This window comes from Symphalangus syndactylus, chromosome 8 (genome assembly GCF_028878055.3).
Source record: "Symphalangus syndactylus isolate Jambi chromosome 8, NHGRI_mSymSyn1-v2.1_pri, whole genome shotgun sequence".
In the NCBI taxonomy this organism is placed as follows: Eukaryota; Metazoa; Chordata; class Mammalia; order Primates; family Hylobatidae; genus Symphalangus; species Symphalangus syndactylus.
In genome coordinates, this window is record NC_072430.2 from 122,688,200 (window position 1) to 122,713,598 (window position 25,399).

Genomic DNA, 25,399 nt, shown 5'->3' on the forward strand with positions numbered 1-25,399 from the left:
TGAACGGGACAAAGATGTTAAAAAATTAGCACAGTGTCGTCACCCAGGGACTGCTCAATTGGTGGAGGCCACACCATCACCTTCACACACTGGCCTGCAAGATAGAGCTGGGATTCTCCCCTGCTGTGTGGCCAGATATAAGTCTTTCCCTCCGTAGACTCCCCCTCTGTAGGCTCTGCATCCTCCTTTGTGTAAGGAGAGAGTTGGGCAGTGAGACTCAGGGTTCTTCCTGGGCTCACAGTCCAAGTCACAAGGAATCACATTATCTAGCATCTTATGACTGGGTTAAATTAAAACGGGGTGAGAACGAGTGAGTCTAGAAGTCTAACTCTATAAAAGGGACCACAGGTCCAATTTGAACAAACAGTTGTGTTAGGGATGCTGCTAAAGTTAGCCACTGGGTGGCCTAAAGGATCTCTTAGGTGATGTAAAACTTTGGGTTTGATGTGACAGAACCAACACTCCCTCAAGTTACCCACAGAAGCTACTGGCTGTGAAATCCTAATTACAGCATAATGCTACCAAGTGAAAGGGGTAGATATAAGCAAGGGGAAATTAAGAGAGGTAAGAGATTCACCACGATGAGGAGTCTTCTTCAGTGTTTTAGGGAAAGCTGTCCACAGCGTGAAGTCATCAACTTCTCACTCTGGTTTGCAGTTTAAATGTCTCTGGTTATGGCATCGGGTATTTTGGTGAAACTCTGTGTGGCACACACATCAGGCATGAAGGTTTTCCCTTGAAATTTACACCAAGTTGCCCAGCTCAAGTTTATAAGGCTTCAGGAACAGAGCAGTTCTTGTTCTTTGTAATTCCATGGGAGAAAATTGGATTGGAGGAATCTAGAAGGAATCAAGATCCAGTCCAGTCTACAGGTAGACAATAAACTGAGGCTGGGAGCAGTGGCTCACACCTGTAACCCCAGCACTTTGGGAGGCCAAGGCGGGTGGATCACTTGAGGTCAGGAGTTTGAGACCAGCCTGACCAACATAGTGAAACCCCATCTCTACTGAAAATACAAAAAATTAGCCAGGCGTGGTGGCGGGCGCCTGTAATCTCAGCTACTTGGGAGGCTAAGGCAGAAGAATCCCTTGAACCCAGGAGGCAGAGGTTGCAGTGAGTGGAGATAGTGCCCCTGCACTCCAGCCTGGGCAATAGTGCAAAACTCTGTATCAAAATAAAGACAATAAACTGAAAAACAAAGAGCAGGGCTACAATCTAATAACAGGCACGCTATAATTTTTCTTCTGAAACACAATTTTTCTCTCTACAGTCACTCTCATTTCTACCAAAGATAATCAAAGTAAGACTAATTTGTTTGCAAAATAAGTTTAGCGTCATCAAACACAGCCTGACTAATTAAATAAATGCAGCAAACATAGCAATTGACCACAGAGGTTTTCTTTTAAAGCTTGCTTTGTTGGAACTTTTGGTAGGAAATCTCAAATTGGATTTTTTAAAACCTCTGGAGGCTAGAAAGCCATCCAAGGCGGACCTCAGACTTCGTCCGCAATACCTATAGATTCCTTCTCTAGACATTGTCAAATATGACATCCCAGTCAATGCCCAATTACTATCCCAGGATAGTAATATACCCAATACTGTCAATATATCCTGTTATAAAGAGAGCCGATTCCTACAGAACAGAAGCAAATCACTATATTACCATACCAACAAGAATACTCACAAATAGCTTCTGAATTCTGGAAGGATCCTATATGGAGAAAAAGTAAATGTTTCCATTTTCGTTCACAGAAGTACATTTGGCCAAATTGCTGTAATCTATAGATAGTTTAGAAGAAAAAAAGTTTCCTAAACTATGGCAAACAAAATATTTAAAGAACCAGCAAAGTTTCAAATAAAAATTCATAAAAACATTATCCTCCTCAGTTCATTTAACCTCATGTAATTAACTTTGCTCTGCTTGATCTTGGTTAAGTTTCATGATAGCATCAGTCTCTTCCTTAGAGTTATGGAAATTCTTACCCAGTCCAATGGTAGGATCTTAAAGCTATCAAAAACCTATACTTATGAGAGTCCTTTCCATGAATCTCCTTGAACACATAACACCTTAGAATTACAGCTGCTTGAATAAAAAAAAAAAAGTTTTCAGAAAAACACCAGAAAAAAAGCAATTATTTATGGACAATATGTCTTGAAATGGTCATGGTTAAATATCTTATTTGTGTTTATTATGATGACACAACTGAGAAGGAAATTTGGGCATCAGAGACATAGACAGAGCTGAGTTTGCTTTTGCAAAGTGCTCCATCGGTAAAAATGCAACAGTTTTGGGTGATTCATGGTGAATCTGTTTTCATTTTAATCATTACGTATTCATTTTAAATTAAATTAACAAAAGTGAATCGATTTAAAGAATATTACACTTCAGCAGACATGGCCAAAATGTGAAAGGTAGTTTAGAGATGATGGAAGTTTGGAAGACCCCAAGTTAGATGATCATGTTAGCAGTGAACAGTGCCCTCAGCTGCTAGTAACAAAAATCTAACTCCCAGTGGCTTAAAAACATAGCGGGTGAGGGGTTTTTGGCGGTGTTATTTTACACATAACATTTGCTAATGTTGGTTGGGGGCTCAGTAAATGTCCAAGGCTGACTGCCCTCTTTCCGATTCATTTGCCCTTTTCCTCATGGCCCCATGATGGTTGCTGCAGCTCTAGCAGTCACAAGCAAAAGGAAAGAAAAGGGAGAGAGGGTGCCAAGGGGTGTCTTTCTTTCTCTTTGGTAGGAAAAGAAAGGGCTTTCCCAGAGCTCGCAGCAGTCTTCTCCTTGACCTTCATTAGCCAAAATGATATCCTTGGCCACTACTAGGTGTAAAGAAGCCTCGGAGAGTGGGCAATAGGTTGCATAACTGGTTTAGACCATCCTCATCCAATGGAGGTTCTATCGGTGAGTAAGGAAGGGGCATCACAGCACGATAAATCAGCATCGGTAAAAGCAAATTGAGAGTGGCTACTGTCTCTTTAAAATTCCTGTCACTATTTATACATGAAAAGAGAACCCAGCAGGAGAGTATGATCTACCTTTAAAAATAGGCTTGCCAGTGGCAGAATTGTAGGCATTTGTGGCATGATAAATTTGACATTTGTGGTAGGGCAAGATTTACACTTCCATTAGAGGATGGTTGGGAAGGAACAATGACAGGCAGACCAGGTGGGCTGTGTGGAAGTGAAGCTTTCAGGCATACCTGTGGTATGAGTGTGTGACCAAAAGCAATAAACAATGAATCGTGGTGGTGACATGTGGTCCGTGAATCACAGTAGAAATGTCTCCCATTATTTATTTCCACAACCGTTGATTGAGCACTTACTATAGTCCCTGAAAGAGAACACAAAGATGAATGGAAGAGGATTCTTGCTCACAGGCTGGGGGAGGGCGGATTTGTAAACACATCATTGCAGTATAGTAGGGTTCATGTTATAATGGAGAATTGATGAAGGTGCCAGAACACTCAAGCCAGGGGACAGACATTAGCTGCTGGGGGAAGCTAAGGCACGTTCCCAGAGAAGCCGTTCTCCATTACTGAGATGGGGAGAGCAGTGACCTTGACTCCAGCTCTTCCATTCATGGACTGCCCCAGCTCTACGGTCTCTCTGCTAACCATCCAGACTCTGGAAGTGGCCTATGCCCCCAGCCTCAGAGCCATTTAAATCAACTGGTCATTGGCACTGATTGTGCAAAAGAGTGGCTAGCAGCAAAGGAGCGTTAATTTTCCCATCAAATCCCCACCAGACTACCTCAAAGAAGCCTGAAAAATAAGTAAAGATTGTGTGCCTGTTGTCCAAACACAGCTCAAGTGCAGTCTTCCACCTCCTTCCCACTGGATTGCCCCCAATTTGCTCCTAGAGAGGACTCCTTCTGAAGTCTCTGCTGTAAAGTCAAACCCTTCCCCCTTTATTCTTATCAGACAGTTGCAAGTTTTCACAGGTGATCTACCAGGGAATTTAGGAATAAACAAATGGAAATAAATTCAAGAAAAGGAAAAGAATAAAAATGATCATCCATAGAGTGGAAAATTCAGATAATGGATCCTCAACCCCAGCTTCACACCTGGGACCCCCGCTTGGTCATATGGACCCTGGCAGTCTCTGATCACAAGTCTGTGATCCCTTGACTTAACTGTTCTTCTCCAGGTGTAGACACGGTTGGGACACAGAAGGGAGGTGTCGTCTGACTTGGTTTCCCTATTTCACCTTATTCATCAAGTGCCCTCTAACTGTTAAGTCACTCTGATCTCTGAGCTGTGGCTCCTACGGTTGGACACATCTGGCTGGGGCCTCAGGTAGGAAGCCACCTTTGCTTGCTAGGATTTTCTTTGGGGTAGGACAGCTTGGCTTGACTTTATTTTAGAAAATGTGTTCATTTCTGTGGGACCTGAGGATTTCTGATAAACAGGTTGCCCTCCTCCTCCCTTATGACAGTGTACTAAACTCTGACTTCATACATGGAAGTAGGTGAAGAGGAGGCCACAGCCTCTTCCTCCCCTCTTTTTATACCTCGCCCTTTTGTGGGAAGAGGCTGACGGTTTTCCAATTTGATGTTTATTGCTTTGCCCTAAGACTTTGTCTTTGGTGAAAATGCAAATAGTGGTAGGGAGGGAACATACTAAAATGTGTGTATCTGAGTGGACTTATCATAGATCCTCAGGTCTGGTGGCAAATAAAAGGTGGACGACTCTGTGCCTCTATGTGCAGATGAGAAGACTGAAATCTATAGGGGTACGAGACCCCACTCAAGGTCACGAGACTTATTAATGGTAGAATCAGGATAGAACGAGAACTAGATGCTGGATGTCCTTATGACCAATCTGAGTAGCTTTCCAAAGGCTTTCAGATGGCTCTCTAGAGAGCCCTGGGGCTTTGAGGGGCTTTAGGGGTCATTTGTGTTGGGATATCAGCAAACCCTCCCCCACAGCAGCTCAGCTTTTATCTATTTCACATATTGGGCTTCTGGGAAATTTTTGTTTCAGCAAAATGCTTCACAATAGGAAATATATTTGAAAAGTTTTAAATGACTCTGTAGATTTCAGGGGGAAATTCAAGGACCAAGACTGAGGCTTTATCCTCTCAAATGCTTAAAACTCCTTTAAACAGAGGACAAGGCTTAAAATACAGGCTAATGCAATGTGTTGCTACCACTTCCTTCCCCTAGTAAATTTTAAGAGGGTTAAACAGAATCAGGGAGAATATAGGAAAGGAAATAATAGAAGGGGGCACCTGGGAACAGGTTTGCCTTCTTGCATTTTGCTTAATGCTGGCCCTTCCCTGAATGTCCAAGACCCTGGTCCCCTCATCCGAATGCACAGATACAACCGAGGATGGAGAATGCTAAAGAGGGACAGAGGTAGAGACATAGGCCGAGAGGAGACAGTTGTAGGTTGAGCTAGGGCTAAGGCATTTCCCCCATATTCCATCTTACCCTATACTCAGGCCAGGCCTTGGAGTTGTGGAAAGTGGAGAACACTGGGAAGCCAACCTCCAAAGAAGCCCAGGTTGGAGGCGAAGGAGGAAGGGGATCTCTGGTTACCAAACCAACAGGGAAGCAAAGGATATCTCAGTAACTGCTCTCACATCCTTGATGAGAATGCCTTGAATCCGAGCTACTAAATCACATTTCCTTCCTTCTAACCTTCCAGCTAGATCAAACCATGGCTGAAACTGAAGACATGGACTATTACAGACTCATGGATGTGGTTTGGTGAGGAGCATCCAAATTTCACTGGCATGCCACCTACAGCAAAAGATTACAGCCCCTTTATACTAGAAACTGAGACACTCAACAAGTATGTTGTGGTCATTACCTATGCCCTAGTGTTCCTGCTGAGCCTGCTGGGAAATTCCCTGGTCATTTTATACAGCAATGTTGGCCACATCATCACTAATGTCTACCTGCTCAACCCAGCCTTAGTCAACCTACTCTTTACCCTGACATTGCCCATCTGGTCCGCCTCCAAGGTGAATGCCTGGATTTTTGCACACCCCTGTGCAAGGTGGTCTCACTCCTGAAGGAAATCAACTTCTATAGTGGTATTCTACTACTGTCCTGCATCAGCGTGGACTGTTACCAGGCCATTGTCCATGCCACTTGTACACTGACCCAGAAGCATCACTTGGCCAAGATTGTTTGTTGGCAGGGTGCAGTGGCTCATGTCTGTAATCCCAGAACTTTGGGAGGCTGAGGCAGGCAGATCACCTGAGGTCAGGAGTTCGAGAGCAGCCTGGCCAACATGGTGAAATCCCGTCTGTACTAAAAATACAAAAATATTAGCCGGGTATGGTGGCACCTGCCTATAGTCTCAGCTACTTGGAGGCTGAGGCAAAAGAATCATTTGAACCCGAGAGGCGGAGGTTGCAGTGAGCCTCACACCTTTGGCTTCGTCGTGCCACTGCTGGTCATGCTGTTCTGCTGTGGATTCACCCTGCATACACTGTTTAAGGCCCACCTGGGGCAGAAGCACTGGGCCGTGCGGGTCATCTTTGCTGTCATCCTCATATTCCTGCTCTGCTGGCTGCCCTACCACCTGGTCCTGCTCACAGACACCCTCATGAAGACCCAGGTGATCAAGGAGAACTGTGAGCGCCGCAGTGACATTGGCCGGGCCCTGGATGCCACCGAGATTCTGGGCATCCTTCATAGCTGCCTCAACCCCCTCATCTACGCCTTCATTGGCCAAAATTTTCACCATGGATTCCTCAAGATCCTGGCCATGCATGGCCTGGTCAGCAAGGAGTTCTTGGTACATCATCGCATTAACTCCTACACTTCTTCCTCTGTCAGTGTCTCTTCTAACCTCTGAAAACCATCAATGAAGGAATATCTCTCCTAATAAGGAAAGAATAACCAACACCCTGAGGTTGTGTGTGGAAGGTGATCTGGTTCTGGACAGGCACTCTCTGGGTTTTGGGGGGACGCTATAGGATGTGGGGAAGTTAGGAACTAGTGTCTTCAGGGGTCATGCCAACCTTCTGAAGAGCCGCTGAGGTACCTCCAAGGACCAGCCTTTGCACCTCCATGGAAAGGAAGCACCATCATTCCGGTTGAACGTTGCATCTTTATCCCACTAACTGGCTAATTAATTCAGTTTTGTTTAAGCTAGTTTGACTTCCGTTTCTATCATTTGCCATCAGAAGAGCCCTGACATCGTCAGTCCTCACATGGGACGTTTTTACACAGATAAACATCTAATGAAGCTAAACCACAAAGGCAAGCTTGATAAGTGGACAGCAAGAAACTGAAAGAGGAGAGGACAGACAAGAGGAGCTTTGAGTAGATGGTGTGCAAATGAGCTGTGGTCTTTTCAGCAGGCCTTCATTCTTGTGATCATTATTTATTGAGCATTTAACAGGCTCCAGGCACGAAGGACATAGAGTGAACAAACCGACAGGCCCTGTCTCCAAGGAGGGAAAACAGACTAGAAAAATGCTGCAACTCAGGGAAAGCATTTGGGGAGGGAGAGGTGAGCTCACATAGTTTGAGGAAGCCAGGCAAGGCCTAACCCAGAAGATGATGCTCACCTCAGGGTGAAGCTGAGACTCCCTGGAGGAGCATTTCCTTTTACTTCTGGACAAAGGGATCCTCCTCGGCCAGGGGTATGGTCACATACCAGCCCTGAATCTGACATTAGGTGACAGAACAGGGCTGAAGCTATGTCCTCATAAGGGCTGGATGCTCTTGTTGACCCTCACAGGAGCATCTCCTCAACTCTGACTGTTAAGTGTTGAGCCACCAAGCTGGTGGCTCTGTGTGCTCTGATCTGAGCTCAGGGGATGGTTTTCCTATCTCAGGTGTGTTGCAGTGTCTGCTGGAGACATTGAGGCAAGCATTGCCAAAACATCATCCCACCAGGTGGCCTTGTGGGGAGCTGGAAACACATGTTCCCCTTGGGGGTGGTGGGTGCACAAAGAGGAAGTGGGTTCAGAAGCCAGACTTATGCCACAGGAATTCCCTTTACCCCCATGCCCAACATTGCAGACACGTGTGCTGGCCACCTGCTAAGCCCCAGGTGGAAGGAGACAAGCAGCCCTTAGCCCTTCCCTCCTGCAGCTTCCAGGCTGGCGTGGAGCATCAGCATCCCCAGAAAGCCATGTGCAGCCACCAGTCCATTGGGAGGCAGATGTTCCTAATAAAGTTTCTGCTCCGTGCTTGTCCCTGTGGAAGTATCTTGGGTGTGACAGAGTCAAGGGTGTGTACGGCATTGTTGCTGTTCCTGCAGTAGAATGGGGGCAGCACCTCCTAAAAACATGCCTCTCTGGGTTGAAGGGCAGCGTTCCCTGGGGCTTTAACTCCTGCTAGAAGAATCTCTTGAGGCACAGAAACTCCTGTTCATGCCCATACCCCTGGCCAAGGAAGATCCCTTTGTCCACAAGTAAAAAGAAATGCTCCTCCAGGGAGTCTCAGCTTCACCCTGAGGTGAGCATCATCTTCTGGGTTAGGCCTTGCCCGGCTTCCTCAAACTACATGAGCTCGCCACTCCCTCCCCAAATGTTCTCCCTGAATTGAAGTTTTTTCCTAGTCTATTTTCTCTCCTTGGGGACAGGACCCTCTCAGTTTGTTCACTCTATGTCCTTGGTGCCTGGAGCCTATTAAATGCTCAATAAATAATGATCACAGGAATGAACGTATGCTGAAAAGACCACAGCTCATTTGCACACCATCTACTCAAAGCTCCTCTTGTCTGTCCTCTCCCCTTTCAGCCTCCGTCTGTCCACTTATCAAGCTTGCCTTTGTGATTTAGCTTCAGTAGATGTTTATCTGTGTAAAAACGTCCCATGTGAGGACTGACAACGTCAGGGTTCTTCTGATGGCAAATGATAGAAACAGAAATCAAACCAGCTTAAGCAAAACTGAGAGTATGTGCATTTAGCATGTGGGGGGAAGGATCAAGGATGGCTTGAGGTTGGGAATAGGGTGAGGCTCAAAGACAGGACCTAGATCAAGCTTGAGATGGGGATCAGTGATTGATGTTGAAATCAAAGATGGGGTGAGTGCGGGGATGGGGTGGCTGCTTGGGATGTGGTCAGAGAAGGATGAATGACAGGAATTGGGAAAGATCCACAAAGAGAAAGAGTGAGAATAGGGTCTTAGTGAGGAGTCAGGAACAGGGAGATTCAACATAGAGCTGGGACCAGATATGGAGTGAGGCTTTGGAATGGGACAAGTGTGGGGGAGTGGTGAGGCTTAGGCAGGAGATGTCAGGCCTGGAATGAATGTCAGGGAAGGGTTAGTAGCTACAAGGGTGAAGCATAAGACATCCCTGGTAGGGTCACCACCCTCTCCAGAGCATCATCTAAGATGCTCTTCCAGGGGTGAGGACAGAGGCTCCTCAGTCTGTCCTGCTTGAGGCTCCCCAGGCAAGTGAGTGAGGAGGGAGTTAGGCACTCGAGCTCTAAGAGACAGACAGACTCAGCAGAGAAGACAAGAAAGATGCAGAGGATGCAGAGATAATCTAGGGCAGAAGGCTGAGAACTGGGGCCTCCTTTTCCTCTCCTCCCTCCGCTAATCCCCCTCCACCTCTCCTACTGTTTCCTCAAAGTCCAGCTTCCTCCTTCTTCACCTTATGCCCCGGCAAAGATGACTCCATCAGAGGCTTCAGTAAGTAAATAGGCATCCACATTGGGTCCAGGGGAAATGCAAATGACTCATATCCATGTGAAAAATGCTCAACCTCACAAGTAACTTAAAAAGTGAGGCTCAAATAGCAACAAAATAACTCAGAAGTGATTAGGTATTTTAATGTGGCATACACTTCTCTGCCTATAGCTCAAGACATCAGTGATTTGAATTTCAGATTTTTTTAATGCCAGGATTTGGGTACTTTATTAACATAATGTGTTAAAATATCAAAAACTGATGTTTTAATCACTAAATAGAATGAGGATTCGATGTCTGGTCAAGGCCCAGGAGATAGTTTGCCTCATGGGCCACCCACTGTCCAGGATGGGGCTGGGACCAGGGATGGGGTGAAACTTAGGAAAGGAGTGGGGGCCAGAAATTGGAGGAGTCGGTGGTTGGGGTTAGGGAGGGGGTGCACATCAGGGCTAAGGTGGAGAACAGGGATTGAGATGCAAATGCATGCTCTGCACAGTGCTTGCTGATGTTCAAATCTGAACATTTGTTTTGTAGGCCTGGTTACAATGTACCATCTTTCAAGTAATTATGCCAAAAATCTACTGTTTTCCCCTAAACTAGTTCTGCTTGTGACCAATAGTCACCACTCATCACCCATTACCCCCCGAAATACGAATTGATAATCCAGGTTTTATGCCAAATTTGCCCCTTTCTCAGCAAGTGGCATTTTGGTAAGAGTCAAGGGCTGAAAAATCTCATAGATGCAAATGAAGTAAAATGGCGGTCTTGTCTTTGGTCTAAGAATCTTCTCAGAGATGTGTCTTCCCAGAAATGACCACTCACTAGGAGACAGTGGTGGAGTCCAGCCTTTTGCTGTTTTTATGCACAGGTTGGAGGGGCCACTCTGGGCTCCATCCAGAAAGCCACAAAGAGCTAACAGCAGAGTTCTCAGCACCAATGTTGTTTTCCAGCCTGGTAGTCTGTTTTGAATTCAAGATTTTCCTTCCAGTCTTCAGGGTAGAAGGGAATCAAATACATCAAAAAACAGAATACTTTGGGCTGGGCATGGTGGCTCATGCCTGTAATCCCAGCACTTTGAGAGGCCGAGGCAGGCAGATCACCTGAGGTCAGGAGTTTGAGATCAGCCTGACCAACACGGAGAAACCCCATCTCTAGTAAAAATACAAAAATTAGCTGGGCATGGTGGTGCATGCCTGTAATTCCAGCTACTCTGGAGGCTGGGGCAGGAGAATCACTTGAACCCGGAAAGCAGAGCCAAGATAGCACCATTGCACTCCAGCCTGGGCAACAAGAGCGAGACTCCATCTCAAAAAAATAAAAAATAAAAACCAGAATACTTTAACTTGACTTTCTGAAGTTAGTTTTTCTTTTTATTAATTTTACTATTATGTATATTGTTGAAAAAGTGAAATGGTTTTATGAAGCCTCAATCCCTGCAGGCAAGGGCAACAACTGTTCATACTTATTCTGCTAGTTCTTGATTTTTTTCCCCTCTAAGTTTAGGTGTTATCATTGACTTTCTACAAGAATGTAATGTTCACTCAACCTCTCTCCGGCTTTTACTCCTGTCAAGTAAACGCAAATACTGCCTTCCCCATTCTCCCATGATACAGATCCACACTTTTGTTTAAATCAGTATTGAATGTTTTTGTTATAATGACTATGTAAAAATTTTTGTAGTTGGGTCCGACGTTTACACTTCCTTTCTTTGTACAAGTTTTGTTTTCCCTGGAATTGATGATAGGATGTTCCATGTACTTATCATGACATCAGTCCCAATGTCTCCCTCAATACATTTACATTCATTGGATAATCTATTAATTCTTCTTTCTCAAAGACCTCTCTGTTGGAGCTCCTCATTGTCTTCTTCCAACCTGGACAGTGACTTTCCATGCCTACTCTTCTTCCCCAAATTGCTTTGGCTATATTTCTAAATAAATTTTAGACACTGTGTATCAATTTCTATATAATATCTAACTAGGATTTGGATTTGGATTATATAGAATCTATAGATCAAGTTGGAGAAAATTGACATCTTAACCGTATTGCATCTCCCAGTCTATGAGCATAGTATCTTTTCTCCATATATTTAGGTCTGAGATATAATAAAATTTTAAAGAGTTTATTTGAGCAAGCAACAGCTCATGAACTGGGCAGTTGCAAACCAGCAGCAGTTCACTCCACTGAGGGAATGCAAGAGAGAGGCTTTTATAGGTTGGACACAGAGGTATAGCAAAAAAAAAAAAAAAAAAAAAAAAAAAAAAAAATGATTGGTTGCAATTATACAGCTGCTTTATTTGGTCTATCCTGTGGGGAAGTCCTTATTATATAAGTTTGTTGGCTACTTCTGAATGATTGAGATAAGTTTTGTTTTTCTTTAACTAGGCATTTACAAGAAATAGCTTAAGTTTCACTTATGTTTTCAAATCAAGCAAGCTTGAGGTAATTTATAAGGCCTACCTGATTTTGTCTTCTCAGGGATTCCTGAGGCCTGATCTCAATTTTAATTTACTTTAACAATTTTCCCTTTTTGGTCATCCTTTCAGCAAGCTAAGAGTATGAGCAAGCAGTATAGTGTTATTCTCAGTTACTGCTACTGATGTAGTCACTGGAATAAAGAGTCCTGTAGATGCCATCATTATCAACAGCTACCCTGGGATGTAAAATCACATAGTCAGCACTATCCAAAATTGCATAGTCTTTGTAGGCTTGAGTAGTTGGGCTGTTGACTTTTCCAAGTTGTCTAATCCTTGATGGCAATCATTTGATGAGTGAGTGGCTGGTGGGAACCACCACATGAAAGACTACAACACACTCGGGATATAAAGGCAATGACAATCAGGAGAATAATATCCAAGGACTGAAAAATTCCCTGGAGCAAAGTTTCCAGAATTTAATCAACTAAATAAATTAATAAAGGAGGTAGTACCTGATTTAAAAAAAAAAACATATTAGTTTCTCAAGGTCTTTAATTTGGGGGCAACTATTTCTGATTTGTTAACATAGAAACACCATTTCTTATCAATATGAGCATAAGTTTTTCTTGTTAAGTTACATAGCTTGAAGAGAACTCAGGGTATGTATCTATGAAAACAAAAGAAAAACAGAGGTTAATATTTCACGCAAACTATGATCTTTGTTTTTTAGTCCAGAGGCTAGTTAGTTGAGATTTCTAGATTTGAGTTTCAAGCATCTTCAGAAGATGAAATGAGGATGGCAGCTGCAGTCTGATGGATTTATCTCATTTGCAGTTGGAATGTCTCTGGTTATGTTGTTGGGTGTTCTGGTAAACTCTCCAAGTGATCCCCATAGCAGCAAGCATGAAAGTTGTTCATACATGATCTGTTGTAGCGTTTTTTCTGAAGCTAAAATCATCCAGCTTCAGCTTGAAGGGCTTGGGAAAGGGGCAGTTTTAACTTTTAGTGAAACCAGGAAAAATAAAGACTCAATCCAGTTTATAGGGAGATAAAACTTCAAAAAAAATGAACAGGACCAGAATTTGATAATGGGTGTGTTACAGTTTTCTAATGAAATACAATCTTTATTATAGTCACTCCTATTTTTACCAAAAATAATCACAATTATTTTGTTTCTACAAAATAAATCCAGTTTTGTGATTGGAGTGTTGCTTTTCTGGCTGGAAACCTCTGTGGCCAGTGGTGCCTTTGCCCGGGTTTTGGTCTTGCATCCAGGGAGAATGAGGTAGGCAGACAAGTGGAGGGTGAGCAAGACGAAGACAAGGTTTATTGCATGTTAGAACAGCTCAGAGGAGACCTGCAGTAGAGTAGCCCCTCTCTGTAGGCAGGTTGTCTTATCAAGTCTTCAGCTCTCAGCAGAGAGGAGGCCCTGGAATGGGTGGCTCCTCTCCGTAAGCAATTCATCCCAGCGAGTGTTCAGCTCTCAGGAAAGATGGTAGGTCTTCTCTGCAGCTGGTCATTTGGTCATCTGCCACTCTCAGCAGACAGGAGGCCCTGAAAAGGATAGCTCTTCTCTGCAGCTTGTCATCCAGTTGTCTGCAGCTCTCAGCAGAAAGGAGGCCCTGGAGAAGGTAGCTCCTCTCTGCAGCTGTTCATCCCAACATCTGTTCCGCTCTCAGCAAAGAGGGTAGCTCCTCTCTGTAGCTGGTCATCCCAACATCTTTTCAGCTCTCAGCAGAGAGAGTAGGTCCTCTCTGCAGCTGGTCGACCCAACTTCTGCAGTTCTCAGCAGAGATGAGGCCTGGAGAGGGTAGCTCCTCTCTGCACCTGGTTGTCCCCACATCTGCTCTTCTCTGGCTGAGTCTGGGGTATGCATTGTCTTCAGATGGGGGAAGTGAATGCTGATTGGTCCATCAGCAGCCATGGGTGGGCACAAGAAAAAGCACCACAAGCTCCACCTCCAGTCCACAGGACTGGCAGCCCAGCCCCCAGACTTTGAAGGTGGGGCTTCACCAGGGACCCACCACCTTCCTCCCAGGAGCCTGTCTGCCTCCTGCCACCAACCATGGCATCCAGGCTGCTCACACGAAGGGGCACCTTCAGGCCAGTGCTGAGCTGCCCTCAGCCCCATCTTGCTTCCCTCCCATGCTTGTCAGTGCCCAAAGTCCAGAAGGGGGCTGAGGAGTCAGGGCACTGGTGTCCCAGTACTGCTCTGAGTGTGCACCCACCCAGCAGGACTACGACAGTGCCCAGGCTCAGATGCAACCTTACTCCATGATCAGAGTTGGCACCAGGAGTGTGGAGAGGCCAGGCAGCAGGAGCAGGCACTTCTGAGCCTGCAAGGGTCAGGGAGGCCTTCCGGGGCCTCCAAGAGCACAGAGATGCCAGGATCTACAGCTAGGCTTGGGCAGCTGCAGTGGCACCCAGGGGTGGGGCTCCTGCCTGTTCCATGGAGCAGAAGGCCCAGGCTGCACCTCCTCGCTGCAGCCGGTGTCTTGGCAGTGGCCAGATAAGCCACTGCTGCCATCAGTTTCATGAAACTTAACCTGAATATGTATGTAAATGCAAGAATAATAATTCTATATATGCTATAAAATATGATAATATCCATGGTGCTTTATTGTCTTTGTATCAGTCAATCTTAGTTATTTAAAACTAGCTGTAATGAGAAATCTCAGATCAGATTTTTTTTTATGTTAACTTTTATTTTAAGTTCAGGGTACATGTGCAGGTTTGTTATATAGGTAAACATGTGTCATGGGGGTTTGTTGTACAGATTATTTTGCCACCCAGATATTAAGCCTAGTACCCATTAGTTATTTTTCCTGATCCTTTTTCTTTCTCCTCCCACGCTCCATCCTCTGATAAACCCCAGTGTGTGTTGTTCCCCTCTGTGTGTCCATGTGTTCTCATCTTTTAGCTCCCACTTATAAATGAGAACATCAATATTTAGGTTTCTGTTGCTGCGTTAGTTTGCTAAGGATAATAGCCTCCAGTCTATCCATTTTCCTGCAAAGGACATGATCTCATTCTTTTTTATGGCTGCATAGTATTCCATGGTGTGTATGTGCCACATTTTCTTTATCCAGTCTACCATTGATGGGAATTTAGGTTGATTCTATGTCTTTGCTATTGTGAATAGTGCTGCAATGAACATATGTGTAGTGTGTCTTTATAATGGAAGGATTTCTATTCCTTTGGGCGTATACCCAGTAAAGCAATTGCTGGGTAGATTTGTGTTTCTGTTTTTTGGTCTTTGAGGAATCACCACACTGTCTTCCACATTGGTTGAACTAATTTACACTCCCACTAACAGTGTATAAGTGTTCCTTTTTCTCCCCAACCTGGCCAGCATCTGTTGTTTTTTGACTTTTTAATAGTAGCCATTCTGACTGGTGCCAAGTGGTATCTTATTTTTTGTGGTTTTGGTTTGCATTTCTCTAATGATCATTGATGTTGAGATTTTTTCATATGATTTTTGGCTGCATGAGAAATCTCAGATTAGACTTTTTAAAACTTCTCTAGACAAGAAGTCAAGCAAAGAACTTGCCCACTTATGTCCTATTACAAAGTGAGTATATTTTTATTGAACCAGTGCAAATACTCATATTGCATATAAGAATATTTAAGAAGAGTTTCCAAATCCTGGAACCATCAGGTAGGAAGAAAAAGATAAATGTTCCCTTTCTATTTAGAAAGTATATTTTATCAAATTAATGTAAGTTATTGACAACTCAAGAAAAAAGAAAAAAAATTTCCCTAAATCTAGAAAGCAATACATTAAAAAAACCAACAATGTTTTAACAAAAAGTAATAAAATGAATAAATATTCTCATCAGTTAATTTAGCCTCATCTAATTAACTTTTTTGTTTTGTTTGATATTTTGTTAACAGTTTCATGAAACTATCAGTTTTCTCTTTGAGTTTTGGAGCTTCTTACCCAGTCCAATAGCATAATCTTAGTTATCAAACACCTGTACTTACCAGTCTTTTTTCTACTTCTTTTTTAAAAATCGGCAAATATGTACATAATAATGATACATATTTATGGGGTACACACTGGTTTTTTTTTTTTTTTTTTGAGGCAGAATCTCGCTCTGTCGCCCAGGCTGGAATGCAGTGGCGTGATCTCGGCTCACTACAAGCTCCGTCTCCCCGGTTCGCGCCATTCTCCTGCCTCAGCCTCCCGTGTAGCTGGGACTACAAGCACCTGCCACTGCGCCTGGCTATTTTTTTTTTTGTATTTTTAGTAGAGGCGGCGTTTCACCATGTTGGTCAGGCTGGTCTCGAACTCCTGACCTTATGATCTGCCTGCCTTGGCCTCCCAAAGTGCTGGGATTACAGGCGTGAGCCACTGCGCCCGGCCCATAGTGATGTTTTGATGTATACCATGTATAGTAATCAGATCAGGGTAATTAGCACATCCATCATCTCAAATATTTGTCATTTCTTGTGTTGGGAACATTCAATATCCTCCCTTCTAGCTATTTGTAAATATATACTATTGTTAACTATAGTCATTGGACAGTGCTATAGAACACTAGAATTTATTTCTCCTAATTGTGTATCCTATAATTGTATAGGGAGAGTGTAGTCTCTCACTACTCCCCCTGCCACCTGACTTTCCCAGCCTCTAGTAACCTCTCTTCTACTTTTCACTTCTATGAGTTCAACTTTTTTTAGCTTCCACATATGCGTGAGACAATGCAGTGCTTAACTTTCGGTTCCTGTCTTATTTCGCTTAATGTAATGTTCTCTAGTTCCATCCATGTTGCTGAAGCAATCATTTTCTATGAATATCTTGCAATGTTGTGTCATAGCTGCTTTCAAAATCTTTCAGGAAGAAAATTTGGTTAGTCTTAAAAATAGAGCATTATAAGACAATCATTAGTTTTATAACTGATAACATTATACCAGGAAATATGAGACTTCTAGGAATTTTATACAATTTCTAGAACACTCTTATGAAAGACAAATATAACTTAGAGAAAGTTCAGCATCACTTATTATTTGGCAGTGCCTCTCATGCAATTTAACACATCAAATAAGTCTAATTAGTTTAACTTCCCTCTTGTTACAAGGAGATAAAATTAATTCCTTTGACATATTTCAGGGACCCTTCTGGAAACTCTCAATGTTAATTTGATGTCCAAAAGACTTAATTTAGAATGTGATTTTGGGGAGCTGTCCAAAATGTCAAAAGGTTTAAAACACTTGATTAAATAGGTTCACAGGGCACTGTAAAACAATACCAAAGTGACAATGGTTTCAAAGGCAAACACAAAAAGTTTCATTGTGGTAAAAAAAAAAAAAAAAAAAAAGAAAAAGAAAAAAAAAAGTTTAGGTCTTCTAGTATTGAAAAGATTACACTTTTCTTCCATAATAAAAGGCTTTTAAAAAGACAACATGAAGTATAAAAAATTACCTTGATTAAACACAAAATCTGTGTTTCTAGGCCAATTATTTAACAGATAAGGAAAAAAACCTTTCACAATCACAGGGAGACCAATATTCCAAGAAAATGTGTCCTTTTAACAGAGAGAAAACCTAATTCTAACTTTGCACCAGTACATTACTGAGTCTTTTTAACTTACAAGTAAAATCTATCTAATCTTAGTGCTGTGACCACAAATAAAGTTCTTCTTTCATAGACCTTCTGCAACTTTCTGTTATCTATTTATCTATTCATCTTTTTTGTCTTAGTCTTTTTCTCCTTTTTTACTCTGGATCAATAAGTCATCTTGCTTTAAGACAAAATTACTCTCTTTTTCTCTTAAGGAAAACACGTACATTTTATACTTTTCCTTATTAAAAATACATCTCACTTTTAAAATACATTTTTCATATACATATTTGTGTACAGTTGTTTTCATTCATCCTTTGTTTTTAGTAGTTTTAATTACATGTATTAATTAAAATTCTTAACCCTTAGTAGCCTTAATATCTAGTGAAAATTAGGAAGTATGTGGTTTCATTGGTTTCAATCATATTTCCCCATGGCACAGGATATGCTTATCAGTGCACCCAATAATCTCTAGTTCCTCTTTAATAACAAGCCTAAAGTACATAAGCTTAAACTTACGTTTATTTAGTGATTAATAATTTTAGTAGTTTATCTCATATGGAAATGATCTAGATATTTAACTTATATTTATATTTTCATATTTAATTTTAATCCAGAAGTCTATCTTATTGGAAAGTTCCCAGTTATAAATTTTAAGTATTTTGGCTCCTTCTGATGGGTTGAACTTATAAGTTCTGTTTTTCTATAGTATGAGCATTTGTATTTCTTTCTGCTTCAGATCTTTGAGGGACTGCCACACTGTCTTCCACACCGGTTGAACTAATTTACACTCCCAGCAACAATGTATAAGCGTTCCTTTTTCTCTGCAAACTTGCCAGCATCTCTTATTTTTTGTCTTTTTTTGGTCTAAAGTGGTATTTCACTGTGTTTTTTATTTGAATTTCTCTAATGATCAGTGACACTGAGCTTTTTTTACATGATTGCTGGCCACATGTATGTCTCCTTTTGAAAAGTGTTCATGTCCTTTGCCCACTTTTTAATGGGGTTGTTTTTTCTTGTAAATTTGTTTAAGTTTTCTATAGATGCTGGATATTAGACCTTTGTCAGATGCATAGTTTGCAAAAATCTTCTCCCATCCTGCAGGTTGTCTGTTCACTCTGTTAATAGTTTCATTTGCTGTGCAGAAGCACTTTAGTTTAATTAGATCCCATTTGTCAATTTTTGCTTTTATTGCCATTGCTTTTTGTGTTTTCATTGTGAAATCTTTGCTCATTCCTATATCCAGAATGGTATTTCCTAGGTTGTTTTCCAGGGTTTTTATAGTGTTTCTTATGTTTCTGAAGATATTATGGTTTTTGTAAAGATTTATTTGATTCCCTTTATTGTCTCTGTCTCTTTACTTTTGGTCTAATAAACTCAGTTACCACTTATCCATCCACTTCTGATTTCTATTTTTTTAAATCAGTTATCTTTTCTTCACTTTCTCTTAATCCTTGTACCTTGTAGGATTATGCCTTTTAAAAAAATCCCTTTAGTGTCATTTTTAGTGGATTTTTGAGAGGAAACAGAGGTAAACACGTTCATTAAATTCTCCATTCTTAATATAAAATGCCTCTGGATTTTTAAAACACGCTTGTTTTAAAAATCACATTCAGATTGCTCTATTATCTCTAGTCCTCAGTTGTGAAATCTCCCATAGGTTAAGTTGGCTGATTGTTGATTCTGGTGGTTGTTAGTTCTTTGTAATATTTAATCATGAATTTATCTTTTGAAGAGCATATTTTCAGGTAATCTTGCATTTGCCCTTGATTACAAAGAAATCTACATGGGGGAAGTTTCATGGCTGTACTGGCTGGGGCACTACTGGGTCATATGGTTCACAGCATTTTTTGTTGTTGCTAAATTTCTTGGCCCTGAGTTTCCACACCATTCCAAATGGCAGGTTTGGGGCCTCATCACTTGATGCTCAGGCTTGGGATTCTAGAATGTTCCTCAAATGACCTTCTTTTTCTCATGGCCTGGGGCAGGCAACTCACTTGTGGATCATGTCCAGAGTTGGTGGGTGTTTTTGCCTGGGAAAGTCTCTGTGTCTCCTTCATCCTTGAAGGATAATTTTGCTGAATATAACATTTGAGGTTGAAAGTTTTTTCCTTCAGCACTTTGAATATATCATCTCACTCTCTTGGCCAGTAGAGTTTCCACTAAGAAGTCTGCTGCCAGATGTATTGGAGCCCCTTCATATTTAATTGACTTCTTTTTTCTTGCTGTTTTTAGGTCTTCATTTTTTTTAGATGGAGTTTTGCTCTTGTTGCCCAGGCTGGAGTGCAATGGCATGATCTCAGCTCACTGCAACCTCCGCCTCCCAGGTTCAAGCAATTCTCCTGCCTCAGCCTCCCAAGTAGCTGGGATTACAGGCATGCACCACCACACCTGACTAATTTTTTGTATTTTTGGTAGAGACAGGGTTTCTCCTTGTTGGTCAGGCTGGTCTCAAACTCCCGACCTCAGGTGATCCACCCGCCTCAGCCTCCCAAAGTGCTGGGATTACAGGCATGAGCCACCATGCCCAGCTAGGTCCTTTCTTTATCTTTGACCTTCTTTTTCTTTGAGTTTGATGAATAGATGCCTTGAGATAATCTTATTTGAATTGAATCTGCTTGTGATAGTGACAGGAGACAGACAAATTCCTAGTCAGACAGGGATGGGTCCCTGGTGAAGCCTGACCTTCAAACCAAGGACAGTTTAAAGCCTGAAAACCCAGCTGCCAGTTCTGGATAGAGTCCACGACAGGAGTGAGAACTTCTATCCCCATCTCACCCACTCTTTCTTGATTGGCTACTTCTGGATGATGTCTTTTAACCAATCGAAAGGTGTTTTTTCCAAAGCCACCCATGGACCAATCAGCAAGTATTCCTCCATTCTAAGCCCATAAAAATCTCAGACTCAGCCTCACAGATGGCTACCCCACTTTCAGTGTCCCCTCCTGCAGCTGAGAGCTTTTCTTCTGTCACTCAATAAAATTCTTCTCCACCTTACTCACTCTCCGGTGTCCACATATCTTATTCCTCTTGATCACAGGACAAGAACCCGGAACTCACCAAGCTACAGTAGGCAGGAGCAAAAGAGCTGTGACACTCCTGGCCGGCTTACCAAACTGTGGGAGATGGGAATAAGAGCTGTAACCCTCCCTCCTGCTCACAGAACTGCAAGAGTGAAAGAAGCCGCTGGGTGCCACTCTCTCCCACTCACCAAACTACAAAATCCACAACATTTTGTGTTCTATGACCTTCTTATAGCTGGATATTCACATCTTTCTCTGTATTACCACACATTTTTTTTGGCCTGGGTTTGGTAGCCAAACAGTGTCATATTTGTCTCTGCTAGATGTTTTAAGATCATAAAAGTAAGAGTTTGACCTAAGAACAAATGTACAGATGAAGTACACGCAATGACCATTGTTTTCTGTATATCAAACACAATTTAACCTTTGGTGATTTTCTTTGACAGGAAAAAGACTTAAAATGATGACCTGCTCTAATATCTCAGTTTTCAAGAGTAATCTAGGTAAAATTATTATAAATAAAAAACGAGTTATATCTAAATGGAATAAACATTTATACATAAACTTTTCATGTAATTTAAAATCTTGAAGTTATGTTAAAGTGAGTGATAGATATTTATAAAATATCTAAGTAATTTCTTTTCATTTTTTAAATTAATTTTTGTAGAGATGAAGTCTTACAATATTGCCCAGGCTGGTCTCAGACTGCTAGGCCTGAGCAATCCTCCCATCTCAGCCTCCCAAAGTGCTAGGATCACAGTCCTGAACTGTTTCTAAATAAGATAAAATGCTGAAACATTAATTGTTAAATAGCTTCAAGCTTATTTATTTTTGACTTCTTAAATATTACAAAAACATGAAAGATATTTGGGTCTATTAAGAAAATGTCCTATACAACATTGGAAATTGTTCTGTAAAAATATGTTTTTAAGTATTATAAAACATACATTCAGGGGATGGTTATACATAACAGTTCAGAAAAGTACTTATTCCTGGGTTTTTACTAAAAATTAAAGTTTCTAAAATTAAAGTTCTAATCAATATATTTAATTCTGTATACAAAATATACAAAAGCTAATTTTTGCAAGAGAAAAAATATTAAGTGGTTTCCATAATAATGGGTTTTTCCCATTATTATGGAAACAAGAATGAGAACATTCTTGTCCTAAGATAAAATGACTGGCTGTTCCAATATTTAAAAAAAAAAACACAGAAAACTGTAGGGCAGTAATGAGACCTTAAAAAAATAATGGAAGACCTAAGCAAGTTGGGAAGGATTTATGAAGGATGGTTTTGTAAAGGGAGTTTTGTGTGTAATTAGGTTGCCTGGATTTAAAAAAATGTTTCTAAGTTTTCTAAAAATTAAACACTGACATCAGGAGTACCATGGCACAGGGCTAGAGACTGGTCTTCTGTGTTTGAAACAGAAAGATTTTCTTAAAATATCGATCTGCTTTTAGTAAACAACAACAACAAAATTACAGGAGGTTTGGGGTTTAATTCTGAATTCTGTTGAATTTTCAATCATCTTCTAAAATACACCTTTTTTCTATTTTAAATTTTCTACATAATTTCAACTTAGAAGTGCTGTCTTCCTCATTCAGAATGATAATTTCCTTTCTCAAGGTAGAGTTTTCCTCTTAAAGCTTTTCAGATTCATGTCTCGGGGTTTGGCTTTTTCACGTCTCACTACATGTGACTTACAGGTCATGCGTCACTGCCTTCTGCTCTTCTTCCTTGAAAAGGTACATCTCTTTGCTTTACTAAAGTGGTGACTGTCCCCTTCAATATTTGTCAGTTCCTGTAGCTTTTTCTTTTTTTATTTCAGACTCTGCTCTTGTGGCCTGACCCAGAACGTTTGTCTTAAAGGCCTAGGAGGACAATGTGTCCTCCAATGTAAGTTGACTCTGTACTCACCTCTTCCTGATGTGTCTAAATTGTTCTATGTAACCAGACAATTTCATATGCCCAAGAACAATGTGGGTGAGGAAGTGGAAAAGTCAGAACTCTCCCACATTGCAGGTGGGAATGTAAGATGGTGCAGCTGCTTTGAAAAACAGTTTAGCAGTTGCTCAAAAAAGTTAAACATAGAGTTACCACATGAACCAGCAACCCCCATCCTAGGGATATACCCAAGAGAATTGAAAGCTATGCCCACACAAAAACTAATGTTCATAGTGGCATGCTCCAGCCCTCAGGGATTAACCAGCAGGCAAGGGGCAGAGTGGGCCAAGAGGAATAGGAAGAACCTCAGAACCTTTGCAGGAAGCAGCTGGGGGCAGACCTGGTAGATGTTGAGTCATGGGTGTGAGGGAGGGGCACAGTGTGAGGGCAGAGCATCAGGATCTCGGTTCCCCAAAACTAGCAGGGAGATGGGGCCCCTGCAAGTGCTGTATTAGACAAAATAAGCTCACTACCTTACACGTCAGCCCATAAGGCAAGGTCCCTAGGAAGCTCTTCCTTCACCTGAGCCAAGCTTCCACCTCTGAGTCTCCTCTTCCTTCAACCAAACAAAAGTCCTTTCTGACCCCTCTTGATTCCTGCTCCTATCTGGGTAGAAACAGGAGCCGGAGGCTCCCCAAACTCCAAGGCTTCAGCCACAGCCCATCAGAGGCCAGAAGTTGGTCACAAAACAATAGTATCTTCCATGAACCCATAAGCATCCCACCCCAGCCCCGCTCCACCTGGCCACCCGATTCGCTGTACTTATACTTCCTGGACACCGCCATCTCCCTGGGAAATTCTGCACTTGAGTTTTGTGGAAAGTGGAGCGTGAAGAATTATAGGATAAGGGATGGTGAAGCAGAGCCAGAAGGGCTCAAAGCCAGGCGCCTGGAAGCAGAGGGCCCCAGGTTGCTTCCTCCACCACCAAGAACCCTCAGCTCCTGGTTACAGTGCTGGCTCCCAGCTCTGGTGGTCAGCCAGACTGGCCGAGACCCTCCCCAGCCTGGTCCAGCCCACTCCTCTCCAACTCCCTGCCCTCCATGGGCAGCAGAGTCCAAGCCAACTCCAAGTTGGGTCTCCAGCGCTGATCCCATTCGGGGCTCTCCCCGCCACCTCTCCATCTCAATCCACATCCTCCCTCGCTCCCTCCTACAACCCTGGGCCAGAGGTTTCAGGCAGGTGGTGCCCCAGCTGTAGCAAGTACTGAGGTCCAGGGAGAGCTGGAGTAGGGGAGACAAGAGTGGCCACCAGCTGGCAGGGGAAGGTGCAACTTGAGGCCAAGTCTGAGCCACCATGATTTTTACCCACCCCAGACAGCTTTAGGAGGGGAAGAGAGGGTGCTCCCCCTACACCTTCCCCAATGGTGCCACACTGAAGGGACAACTGGGGCTTCCAGAAGAGAAGCCCCTGTGCCCAAAGACCCTGGCACCCTAGTTTCCAGTTCCCCCTCCTATTCCCATCCCACAACCGCCTGCCTGCCTGCCCTCCCCCTCCAGGTCCTCCCCATCCAGCACCCATCCTGTCCCCTAACCCCATCCCCTCCCCTGCAGGGAGCCCAGCCTTGAAGCACAGCAGGCTTCTCGGGGTCCCCCTTCATCACCCCGATCCCATTTCCTCTTCTAGAACAGTAGCCAGCCTAAAACATCTGGGCAGGCAGTCCTAGTGCAAGCCCTGGATTGGGGGTTGGGAGACAGACACTGAGGTCAGCTCCATATGGATTCTCCAGCCTGGGAACAGGTGGAGAATCATCTCATCTTTGTGAGATGAGGGGGGCCATTTTCAACGTCCTCCCACTCCTTCTTACCCACACCCAAGCCATCTCCACGTCGAGTCCTTTCTCCAAAATTAGTCATGGCCCCACTCAGCCCTCTCCCTGGCCCACTGCAGGCAGGGCATCAGAGTCGGAAAAGGAGAGGAGAGGTGGGGGGGAGAGGGACAGGTAGAGGGGAGGCAGCGTCAGTCTGTTCATTAACCACCTTGATTGACCATTTCTGCCCAGAGGGGTGAAGAAGGAGTAAGGGCTTGTGCTGGGGAAGGTGCAGGGGGCACTCCTGCCAGGCTATGCCCAAGGGCAAGAGAGCAGGGCCCACACTTTAGAGTGGAGATGGAGACGGTGCTTTGAACCCTAACCTTGCCGGGCCTGCCAGCCCCACTCACTCACTCACCTTTCCTGCAGAGGAGCCACTAAGTCAGGTGGGTGTCTGGGACAAGGGATTCCCAGGACAGGAGTGGTGGCTGATGGTGGGAGTAGCAGCTGTGGCTGGCAAAAAACTGGTTTCCCAGAAGAAGGCAGCAAGTGAGCCTATGTCCAGGCAGGGAGCAGGGCGCAAGGAGCAGAGCTGGTCCCAGGGCCACTACTGGGAGCAACTGAGCAGAGGGCTCTACTAGTGGGGTTCCCTCCCAGACCAGCCCAGGAGGCGGGCCAGCAGTGCACCGCCTCCTTCCAGGAGTCAGCCAGCAGTGGGCCCCCTCTGCCAGCCATGGCCTCCTTTAACCCCTGCAGTGCCCTCCTGGCTGCACTCTCACCGGCTCTGGCCAGGCCGTGTCAGGGCACAGACACTTGGGGCAGGAAATCGCCAGGGAGTGTGGCTGCCCCTCCTACAGCCACCAGCGTAGCAGCCTCCCTGGGGACAGGAGGGGTGGGGCCAGAAGACTTGGGGGACAAGGGGGCTGGGGAAGGGGACAGGGAGGCATCAGGGCCTTGAGAGGGCCAGGACCCCATAGAAGAGACACAGGTGCAGAGAAATATCCAAAGTGCTGCTAGGTGGGGAAGGCTGGTTGCTGAGATGATGATGATGATAACAATATAGCAACTGTCAACTTTTCTTTTCTTTTTTTTTCTTTTTTTT

At 43.4% G+C, this 25,399-nt stretch overlaps 1 protein-coding gene and 1 long non-coding RNA gene across 4 annotated transcripts; one reads left to right on the top strand and one right to left on the bottom strand.

The window, feature by feature from the left end:
* Positions 1-423: 423 nt before the first annotated feature.
* On the bottom strand, positions 424-25,083 carry LOC134737377 (uncharacterized). 3 transcript variants are annotated; one of them, XR_010122236.1, is made up of 4 exons: positions 24,716-25,083; positions 3,204-3,334; positions 1,685-1,779; positions 424-1,164 (listed from the first exon to the last, which is right to left on the bottom strand). It is a non-coding gene; the product is annotated as an uncharacterized lncRNA (long non-coding RNA). The 3 variants fall into 3 exon arrangements; XR_010122237.1 differs by having other exon boundaries at positions 424-700; positions 24,716-25,065; XR_010122238.1 differs by having other exon boundaries at positions 424-839; positions 24,716-25,065.
* Positions 5,929-8,157, top strand: LOC129488814 (C-X-C chemokine receptor type 1-like). Its single transcript, XM_063645128.1, has one exon. The coding sequence runs from the start codon at positions 6,411-6,413 to the stop codon at positions 6,810-6,812; it is 402 nt and encodes a 133-aa protein (XP_063501198.1). The 5' UTR covers positions 5,929-6,410; the 3' UTR covers positions 6,813-8,157.
* Positions 25,084-25,399: the final 316 nt, after the last annotated feature.